Source organism: Musca autumnalis, unplaced genomic scaffold (genome assembly GCF_047663935.1).
Source record: "Musca autumnalis isolate F117 unplaced genomic scaffold, ASM4766393v1 scaffold_3, whole genome shotgun sequence".
NCBI lineage: Eukaryota > Metazoa > Arthropoda > Insecta > Diptera > Muscidae > Musca > Musca autumnalis.
Window position 1 is genome coordinate 206,524,886 of NW_027411866.1, and position 12,053 is coordinate 206,536,938.

The window sequence follows — 12,053 nt, forward strand, 5'->3', positions numbered from 1 at the left end:
TCTTGATGGATCGCATTGAAACGGCATTGAATGATGTATTTTTGTAATGGTGATTATTGAAATCGGATGCGCATAACATGTAAATGAACTTCGCGGAAATTATGACCATTTTACTGTATTTTGCACTGTAACGCCCAAAAGTCCCTACACTTGTTTTTGGGGTTCATTACAACTATTATTTGTTTATTCAATACTAGGGGACCCGGCGAACTTCGTCTCGCTGTTTGTTAGGTACAGAACTTTATGGCTTTGGTTCAAACTTATAATACTATTATTGCTATCACCTTGTTCAATGGCAAATATTTCTTTGTTTTGAACTGTTTAGGATGATCTTTGAAGCAGATGCACATTAGACAATTGTACTTTCGACAAAGAGATAAGGTACTGAGAGGCAAAGTGTTTCTGTTTTCCTCGACTCTCTCTTCTATAAACTGACAATAGCCGCGAAAAAAATTGGGTAACTCTAAATCGGGACTAAGATATATTTTTTAAGCAAATAACACGTTTTGTGATGTAAATAAAAATATTTGGTAGTGCAGTTGAAGCAAAATAATATCATAACGCCATACTCGTTTCATAATCGATCGTTTTCTGCAATTCTTGTTTCCACCACTGAACACGATATTTCACTAAAGCAATTGAATATGAATTTGAAATTAATGCTGAATATAGTGCTTATTTAAATTTGCGTTTTAATCAATTAACCCATTTTAACCTATTTACCCATTTTGATCCGATCGTTATCAGGTAACCACCTTCGTTTGTTTTTCTGTTTGTAACACATCGAACTACTCATTTGCACATATATTCTTGATCAGGATAAAATTCTAAGACGATATAGCCATGACCGTCTGTCTGTGTGTCCGTCTGTTGTAATCACTGTAGCGTTCGCAATAATTGAGCTAGAGCGCTATATTTTTGCACCCGAGTGTCTTTTTTTCCATAGGCAGGGCAAGTTCGAAGATGGGTTATATCGGAACACTTTTTGGTATAGCCCCCATATAACGTTACTTCCCGATTTTCGGTATTTTGGGGATTTTACCTACATTTTTTGACCGAACTACCTGTAATTTTACGTTTGGGGTTCCCAGTGGTCACAAAACATCTCCACCAAAAATCGTCAGCATAGGTCCATGTTTTGGCCTCCATATAACGGTACCTCCCGATTATCGGTATTTTGAGGATATTAGCTAAAATTTTTAACCAAACTACCTGTAATTTGACAGTTGAGGTTCCTAGTAATCACAAAACATCTCCACCAGAAACAGTCAACATAAGTCCATGTTTTGGTATAGCGTTCGCAATAATTGAGCTAGAGCGCTATATTTTTGCACCCGAGTGTCTTTTTTTCCATAGGCAGGGCAAGTTCGAAGATGGGTTATATCGGAACACTTTTTGGTATAGCCCCCATATAACGTTACTTCCCGATTTTCGGTATTTTGGGGATTTTACCTACATTTTTTGACCGAACTACCTGTAATTTTACGTTTGGGGTTCCCAGTGGTCACAAAACATCTCCACCAAAAATCGTCAGCATAGGTCCATGTTTTGGCCTCCATATAACGGTACCTCCCGATTATCGGTATTTTGAGGATATTAGCTAAAATTTTTAACCAAACTACCTGTAATTTGACAGTTGAGGTTCCTAGTAATCACAAAACATCTCCACCAGAAACAGTCAACATAAGTCCATGTTTTGGTATAGCCCCCATATAGCGGTACCTCCCGATTTTTGGTATTTTTAGTATTTTAGCTTAAATTTTTGATCGAACTACCTGTAATTTGACCGTTGAAGTTTCTAGTAATCACAAAATATCTCCACCAAAAACTGAACTTAACGCTTTTTTACTTACTTCTGACTTCTCTATTTAATGTGATCTCCCGAATTTTACTTGCACTGCAAATTCGGTATTAGATGCAATGGCTCTGGTAACATGGACAGATCTATTCTATTAGTTACCGTTCTTTGTGTGTTTCGGATGCATGAAGTCTTGTCACACTAACACGTGACTGTTGTTGATTACTTGGTCACACCATATTTAATTTCGACGTAAATAACATAGTCAAATTAATAAGTATTTACCTACTTATGTCGCCGATAAAGAATATTTGTCAGATAATTCGACCAAAAAAAAAAAAAAAACTCCAGTACCTCCGGCTTCTTGTTTTTTTTTTCAATTTTGAATATCACCCTTTTTCGAATGACATACATACAGTGTACCAACAGTACCAATGTGCATATATATGTTTGTATGTATTTATTTGGCCGTTTGTAATTGCCTTTTTTGTATCATGAGAGAATCTAAACAGTATCAAAATATATCTGGTACAGCTTAAATATTATACCGCATACATCGGAAGTTTATCTTTCGAAGATGTTTTTACCTACGGTTTAAAAGTATACATATATGCCAGAACTTCACTTCCAATGAAATTACCTCGGAGCTCTTGATGTTTCAATTAACCCACCAATTTTGTGGACTTGTACCTTTTTCCTCAAAACTGTGGAAACCACTTTTGGCATTATCATCTTAGTCTTTTCAATCGGTATCTGACCGAAACCACCACTAATCTTTACAAACTCTAAACTAAGCCCTTTTAACCATTTTTCGCTGTTAATTTCCTAAAAAGACGCTTGAAAATAAATGAAAATCGATTTGATTGTGAATAAAAAATTCTATACAACTTTCAAAAATTGACAAAGGCGTACAATGGACCCTCACAGTAGGTGCAAATACAATTTTCGCCAAAAACTGTCCAAATAAGTGCCAAGATTTACTCTAAACGCGAAGCTCGATAGAAATTTGTAGAAAAATTTACTTAATTGAAAAAATATTTTTGCAAATTTTTCGCAAATTTTCGCGATTTTTTTAGGTTTTATCCTTTTCTGCCATGAGACCATTCCGAATTGGTGCGAATTGTCAAAATCTGTTCTGCCGTTCTTGAGTTATAAGCGTAGTAACTAACATCATCCTTTTTTATATATGAGGAAAAGTCAAAATTTTTTAGTTTCCATGAAGCCAAGGTTTGCACTATTATAATACGCGAACTATTGTAGTTTACCAGTAACTATGACTATTGCTGGATTATTTTAGATGTTTTTGTACAAAGCTCAAAAATTTAGCAAAAAAATTTAATTTACGTGGTAGTTACGACCGCGTAAAGGAAAAAACATAGGTAAAAACACGTTGAAGCTAAACAGGTTTTTTACATTGCTATTCGATTTCTGATTAAACCATTCAAATGACGGACATCTGTCCAAAGTAAAAGTAGGAGAATACAAAATGAAGATTACACTTCTAATGTATCACTTTCCAAAATTTCCACTGCATCCACCTTTTATGGATGCTGACATTTTGAAGCCGGATTTCAGGTGTTTTTTGTATTTTTTATGTAACTGGGACGCGCATTCGGATATTTCGAAAAACCAATTATAGGATTACAGAACTCGCGATTTCGCATAATCTGATATGTATATTGAGTATGTAGCCCACACAGCAGCAGAGTAATCTACTGCCAAAGGCCAAAATTTAGTGTGATATTTTTTCTAAAAAACCTATTTTTTGGGTACAGTATTTACAATATCGTTTTGAGTGTGCTGGTACCCCGCGATATTTTAGTTTTTCGACGATCCGGATCATATGAATGACAGATCATAAAAATTCATCTACTAGAACGGCGGAAATGGCTACTGCAAAAATTGAAAAATTTGCGAAAAATGTTTTTCAAAATATCGCTGACTAATTCGCGTTTTATGTGGATCGTGTCCATTTCAATGAAGAAAGTGAATCATCACTCGCGTTTGTGCGAAAACAGCGGTTTGAAAAATTTAGTGGCGTGGGAGCTGTATCCGATTTATCCAAAAAATACTGTGTGATGCTACATCCACGGTTCTTGATGGATTTTATTGAAATATGTTTAGATCGATGTATTTTTTCACGGTTGATAGTGAAATCGGATGCGCATAAAAAGTGTATGCACTTTGTGCAAAATATAAGCGTTATACAGTTTGTTGCACACTAAACTGCAGACGATGCTACATCTTAGCGGCCAAAGTAAATCCTGTCAAATGTGTACAAATTAAAAGAGAAGAATTCGCTGTATTGGTAAACCGCATGCGCATCAAGTGATTTTGAGGATTTCGCGATTTACACGCATTTCAAAATGAACATTACCCGATACAATTTTATTTCAAGATTATACCCCATTTAAAGGAACCCAACAATTATTTGAAAGATATCCATATCTTCTGCTAGATGTTAGCGTGTTTTCGAGAAGTGATTAGAATAAAAAATGTGATTTATTGCGTGAAATTTAACTAAAATAGAAGAAAAACTCCGACCTATTTTTCTTACATTTTGTTCAACTAACTCACAAAATAAATTTTAATAAATATTTTCTCTTACAAAAATTTTATAAATTTCCTCAATATATTTTTTGGTTTTCGCTATAATATGAAAACCACTAAACGGATTTGTATAGTTTTGGTTTCATTTGAATCTTCGCGATGTATAGATTACGTACATATTTTTTATTTATTTTTCAGAGGCATAAGCAGGTTGAATTTTATTAAAACAAGTGGCAAACTACCAATTGTTTGGAATTCTTTCCTAATTTCCGCGAAAATGCACAACTTTTTCACTAAAGTTATGGGACCTTAGTAAACATATAGTATGTAGGGAGCCCCTAATTAAGAGAGTTTCTCAATATAATGATTAGAGTCTTTTAAAGATTTTTTTCTTTTTATCAGAATTGAAACCGCCATAACTTCTGCGCGCAACAACCAAAATTAGTATCACGAACAGATTTAAGAATGGCATTTTTTTCCCAATCTATGTACCAAAAATCTTTCATGTAGCTTAAAAAAAAAATTTAATTTTTTTTTTATGGAAAACTAAAAAATTTTGTCCTTTCTTCATATATAGATTGTACTGATGTATCTATGAATATTAATGTGTTTATTTTATGCTTTGTAATTAATTTTCATATATTTACCTTTAATGGATGAAGTAAACTTTATTTTCTTTATATTTGAAATAATAAATTATTTAAATTATCATTTAAATATTAACGGTCAAACAGGCCACCTAGTGAGGATATTAAACATCAACACATATATGCACCCCTGGCGGCTAAGAATGAGACTAAAGCGACAATTAATAGTACCACTGACAGAACAACGTACTGTAAACATTGCATGTGGGAAAGCAGTGAGTGGATGGAGTGAGCGGCCGTTCTGCTATAAAAGGAGCTGTTGTTCACACATTCTGGGCAGTCGTCTGTTGATGGCTGATGAGTGAGGTTGATTGGGAAGAAGAAAAGGTGCGCAACTTTGGTTGGTCTGAGCCTTAGTAAGCTGAACAATAAGCCGTAACTCGTTGTGGTGACTGACCGCAGGGCCAAGTGGGGGCTGTAGCAATACACCCTATTCTTCGGGCTGCGCCGACGCCGACTGACCGCAGGGCCAAGTGGGGGCTGTAGCAATACACCCTATTCTTCGGGCTGCGTTGACGCCTGACTGACCGCAGGGCCAAGTGGGGGCTGTAGCAATACACCCTATTCTTCGGGCTGCGTTGACGCCTGACTGACCGCAGGGCCAAGTGGGGGCTGTAGCAATACACCCTATTCTTCGGGCTGCGCCGACGCCGACTGACCGCAGGGCCAAGTGGGGGCTGTAGCAATACACCCTATTCTTCGGGCTGCGTTGACGCCTGACTGACCGCAGGGCCAAGTGGGGGCTGTAGCAATACACCCTATTCTTCGGGCTGCGTTGACGCCTGACTGACCGCAGGGCCAAGTGGGGGCTGTAGCAATACACCCTATTCTTCGGGCTGCGCCGACGCCGACTGACCGCAGGGCCAAGTGGGGGCTGTAGCAATACACCCTATTCTTCGGGCTGCGCCGACGCCGACTGACCGCAGGGCCAAGTGGGGGCTGTAGCAATACACCCTATTCTTAGGACTGCGCCGACGCCGACTTATCGTACATTGACCGTGTCAGCATAGCGTCACCACGTGTCATCGTTGTGAGCTTCGGGCAGCTGTTGTGTCGAAGCTGCCGTCATCATAGCGTATCATCAGCGGGCAGTTGTTGTGTCAAATCTGCCACCATCATAGCGCTTCATCACCGGGCAGTTGGTCAAAGCTGCCGCCATCATCTTTATCGTGCCGTTACTGTCCAAGTGGCCAATATCACCATTCGTCGTCATCCGCATCGGGCCGCCGCTGTACCAAAGCCGCCGCCAGTAACAATCTACGCCATCCACATCGGGTCGCCGCTGTGGCCAAGCCGCTGCCAATACAACTCGCCGTCATCCAACCTAAATCATCGTGCCACTATTGCTGCATCTCGTTAATAACTTCAACAACAGATCCGCTGCTGAATTTTCAATGCTCCCGTATTAACGACAAGCTGTTTTTGTGTTATTGTTGCCGTGCAGTCAAAGTGTTCAGTGTAGTGTAGTGATAGTTTTTAAGTAAATAAAGACATTTATAACGATTTATTAAACAAAATATATCAGTGTGAGTTTCTCTCCCTTACGTCCAATATCTGAAATAAATTCTTGTGACGACCCTGGCACCCGCTGAACCTACCCCAGCTTCAAAGTGATAAAACACGTCGTCACAGCACCCTAATATGCAGCGGATGCTACATCGTGGCCGCCAAATAGAATTTGACAAACTGTACATCAAATAAAAGGGATTGATTCGTTTTGTTGGAGAATCGGATGCGCATCATGCCATTTTCATAATTACGCGGTTTATATGCGTCTCAAATGTTGTAATATTCAATATAACATTATTTTAACGTTATGCCGCAATTGAAATTCCTTGTGATTTAATATAAGGTTCTAATAATATTATCCAATAGGAAAACTATAAGCGAAAAATTTGTTACAACGGAATATGATCATTATTGCGTGAAATTTTGACGAACATGTCGAAGAACTCAATCATATTTTCTCCAACTTTTCCTATAAAACCATAAAAAAATAAAATTAGAATAATATGATTTTAATTTTTTCGTAATATTTTCTTCGTATTTTTGCAAATAACATGAATAATATAGCTCCAACCTTCACAAATTAGGTTTCATTTTATTCCTCAAAATGTCTGGATGCTGTTATATTTTTTTTATATATTTTTCGTATGTATGAGCGCTATTGTTTCAAAAATATGTTTGTAAACAAGTGAAATTATTTAACAATTGATATTGATTTTTCGCAAATCCATTGAGACTTTGCGATTATTTTTTGCATCATCGCAATGGTTACGAATTCAGTTAACTATAATAGGATATAACAGCTAAATATATTAAGCCGCGATTTTTTTAGAATTGTTTTCTAATTATCATAATTAAAGCGGTCATATATTTTGCGCGCAACGATCAAAGTTAGTAACGAAAACAGATTTGGAATGCTGATTTTTTTCTTAATCTATGTACCAAAAATCATTGATGTAGTATCAAATTTTTTTTTTTGGATTTTTTTGAAATGGAAAAGGCAATTTTAGACATTTTTCCTGATATATAAATCGGTAACAGCATTTAATATTTATCCATAGACGCTTAAATATTTGCTAAATATATATATTTTTTGCGCGGAAAATCAAAAATAATGAAGGAATCTTAAAGTAAATTTTATTTATTCCATAAAAATCTCTAAAAAATAAATTAAAAATACGTACAAAATCTAGACAATGTCCAGAAAAATGTGAGACCAAAATTTTATAGATTGGGTTTATAACTTGCATATTGCAGCAACAACAAAAGACAAAAAGTTGTTGTTAGAATATTATTTAAAAAAAATATGTTTTTGGTTTAATGCGAAAAATTTGGGAAACATTTTTAGGAGTTATTCTACTATTTCGCTAAATTTCTATACAAAACCTGAAGTATTTTGCTAAAACTTCTTCAAGGAAAATACTTTATCATCGTGAAAGTATATTTGCTTACTGTGATAAGCAATAAAATTATGAAGTACAGAGTAATATTGAAATCACAACCAAAGAAAAAACACAAAAGTTAAAAAGCGTGCAATTCGCGAATTCTTTAAAATCAGTTGAGGCGAATGCACTTTTCGGATACAGCGAGTGCATCTCTATTAATGTGTATGATTTTATCCATGTTTCATTTAGCCGCCAAATTGTGCCGTCAGTTGCATCTTACCATTCAAAAAAACCTTCAAGTGGGCAACAATATCGCGATGTGCATATGTTTGTATGGCGCATCCGATTTCAGTGACCGTCTTTTAAAAATACGTCAATATAACAAATTTGAAGCAGATTCGTCAAGATTCGCGGCTGTGCCACCACATTCTATTGTTAGCATCGTGGCTATTGTTGGGGAGACTGAAGAGGTGTCTGGTATTCAATCGTTGACGAAATTAGGGAGAAGTAATGAAATGTGCCATACGGGACATGGGAGACTTCTCTTATATCAATGAGTGAACCCCGATTCATTTTAGAACTATATTAGGACCCCGATTCATATTAGGACCACTACCCAAGCAAAGTCGTGAACACATAAGAAAGTCCTAAAAACTTTGAACTTTGACCGCGATTTATTTATTTATTTATTTTTTTTTTATTTTTTGATGTTTCTCATCTATGAACATTGTGGTGTCGGAATTCGCAAAAATTTCCCAGGTGTATGCATATTTCATTTAACATTAGTTAAGGCGCACCGTGGCTATTGTTGGGGAGACTGAAGAGGTGTCTCGTATTCAATCGTTGACGAAATTAGGGAGAAGTAATGACATGTGCCTACCAAATTTTGGCTGCAAGAACAAGCTGCTGTAAAAAATTACAGAACTCTGCGGGACAAATCTTTAAACTGCTTTTCATTTAAAATTTGCCTACATAAATGCTTCAAATAAATATTACGATGTGAACAATTTTTAACAATTTCGGTTGCTACCTTCGAGAGTTATTGTCAGCACCATATTAGCGAAAAAATTAAATCGTTGGTGGGAATTACTTGAAGAAGTGGTCTGATATGACCTATCTTAGAACTTATCTATGTTTGGAGAAATATTGCTAGGTGCAGATTTTGGGACAAAATGGATTTTTTCATTGATTGCAACATAAATTCGGCCTTTAGAGAATTTCAGTGAACCCTTGTATGGGACAAATTACTATGGAAACAAAGATCACTCAGGTGACACGGGTTAAAGTTAATCGATCGCCATAAATTGTAATATACAAAGTGTTTGGATCCAATGTGACGCCCTAATATTTATATTTTATGTAAAATAAATTATCATATATGTATGTAGTCTAAACATGCCTTTGACTCTGTATTTAGAAATATTCAACCTACACTTATAATCTTTTTTAAGGGTTAACTACCTCATCATAATTACCTTTAATTTTTTTTTAAGTGACATGTGTTATTTAAATGTAATAATATTTGTGTCTCCGATTTAATTAAAGGATTATGTGTTTTCTAAGGACATTGTCTGTCAGTATTAATTAAATTATGTCATTGTTATTGCAAAAGGATTTAATGGTTATATTACATTAATATTTAATGTTGTCATTGATGACGGAAAATATTTTGAAAGGAATGTAAATTTTTAATTATATTTGAAAAATCATGCAACCGGAAAAGATATGGCCGAATAATGTTAAAAGGAATTTCTTTTGTTGGAAGGGTTTGTTAATGAGAATGTGTCTTCTGCTTTCAAATACAACAAGCAAAGTCATGTTTAACAGTCTACGGAAAGCAATAAGGGTGACGTTGAAGTGTCTTGTAATCGAATATTATTTTTACTATTATGTCATATGGACATTGAATTCGAATTCAATACTCGTTCGGGTATTTGCACCACAAAAGTATAAATATTTTTGATTAAATATAATAATTAAATAATTTGATTATTTTTGAAATTTTCATTGAGGGTAGTCTATGAGACATGGACCTCAAAATGACCAAAAAATTTATAGTATAATTCTGTGTAGACTGTATTGATTTGGTCTGTCAGGGGAAAATTAGGCTCACTGATTATAACAACTATCCCACTAAAAAGCTCTTACAAAAAAAAACAAAACGTCTCTATAAGTTTTCTCAATACATTTTGGAGTAAGTTCCAATTGGTGTTATAAAAACTGACATTTTCAATTTGCAACGATCAACACAATTGTGCATGCATGCATTTCAATGAAGCCATTCCGTTCTTCCACATTTGTGCACACAATTTTCAAACATGTTCGATTTGCTGGTGACATTGTGGTCATAAATCTTACTCTTGGTAGAAGTAGAACGTCGTGTTTTTTCATTCACCTTAAGGGGCAGAAATCTACGACATATGCATTTTCTACCTGATACAATGTATTGGACAGCTTACCCTGCCTGTACTTTTGATAACATCCTAACATTTCCTTCCGACAATTTCAATTTCATTTGAATTCTCTTCCATTTCCTATTTGCAATGATTTTATCTTCAACTGCTGCTGTTGGACAAATCTAATCCTCAACTCAATCAATGGCAATGGGCAAAACTATTGCATTGAGAACGAACATATGTTGCAATGTCCTCCATCCATCCTCCACTAAATTCCTTCATGGTATCTTGTCCTTCATGCATGTAATTTTCCAGCCGGAAAAAATATGCCCTAATCTGAAAACGTAATGCGAAGAATACCAGCCATTGATCGGTTTCATACTTACATGTCCGGCCAAATTGAAATAGCTATGATTTGTCATATTGACAGCCGTTGTTTTGGTCGTCTTTGCCTGCATCAGCACATGTAGACAATTGTCCTCGGTCAATGAGATTTTGACTGTTGCGATTACTTCACCCGGATATCCTTCATGACCATCCGGTGAACAATGCTGAAGTGTTACACCGTCTTGTTGCTGGCCCACCACATGCCAGTGGACTTTGTCAAAGCCAATAAAGCCGCCGTGCAATTGGTGTTTGTTGTTCAGGTTACGAGCCACCTGTATCTCTTGGCCATTCAATGTGAAACGACCATTGCCAACTCGATTACATACACGGCCAACGGTGGCACCAAAATATGGATTTGTTGACGTTTGATAACCTGCAAAGAAAAAAAGCGAACAGAACAAAAAACACATTTCAATAAAGCAATTCCAAGGAAATGATTGCAATGATTGCCGGAACACAGAATGCACCGCATAATGCTCAATGAGTCTAAGGACATGGTATTCGCATTGCAAATTGTTAAACGATTATTCCTCTTACTACTTTAGAATTTTGCTTAATTTTTCAAAGTCATACAGTTTGGAAGTTTTGAAAAAAATTAAGAAAACTCTCTAGATAGCCTTTAACATCTTAAGTAGATACTTAACTGATGTAGTGATCTAACACTCTTGGGGAAAATATCCAAATTTCACAAATAGGAAAAAAAGCGACTGACAAACACAACAACATTGTTTCAGGGGTGAAAAATTTTTGGGGGGAGTACAATATAAAAAAATAATTAAAAAATTAAGTTTCAGTGTTTTACTTATAAATGCATTTAAAACTAAAAAATAGTTTGTCGATTAGCCTCAATAAGTATATCCTTCCTCATGATGGAATCTCTCAAATAAAACGCTTGCCGTTTAATTTTGCCACCATTTTTAATTTAAATGCAAGAGTTTTATTTGAGAGATTCCATCATGAGGAAGAATATACTTATTGAGGCTAAGCGACACAATATAATTTTTAGTTTTAAGTGCATTTATAAATAAAATACTGAAACTTATAGCTGCCATGATACAAAGCATGAGTTTGGTTGCGGATTTGTAGTTGGTCGGAGATTAAAACATCTGGTCTCCAGCTTCACCCCAGTGAATGAAAAACTCGCTGCAATTCGATTAAAAGCAAAATTCTTCAACATCAGCGTTATTTGCGTTCATGCTCCAACTGAAGACAAGAACGAACAGACCAAAGATATATTTTACGAGCGCTTAGAAGAAACTTATGACCGTTGCCTTGCCCGTGACATTAAAATTATTCTAGGCAATTTTAATGCCAAAATTGGAGAATATCTTTGGCCCAACAGTCGGGAAATTCAGTCTCCACAGTGAAACATCTGAAAATGGTA

The 12,053-nt window shown here is 35.8% G+C and overlaps 1 protein-coding gene across 1 annotated transcript in view; it reads right to left on the reverse strand.

The window, feature by feature from the left end:
• LOC141398769 (galactose mutarotase) overlaps positions 1-12,053 on the reverse strand; it is a 106,208-nt gene that overhangs the window by 35,309 nt on the left and 58,846 nt on the right. The window contains exon 3 of the mRNA XM_073976420.1: positions 10,669-11,042. Coding sequence (XP_073832521.1) covers positions 10,669-11,042 — 374 coding nt within the window. The remainder of the gene's footprint in view (positions 1-10,668; positions 11,043-12,053) is intronic.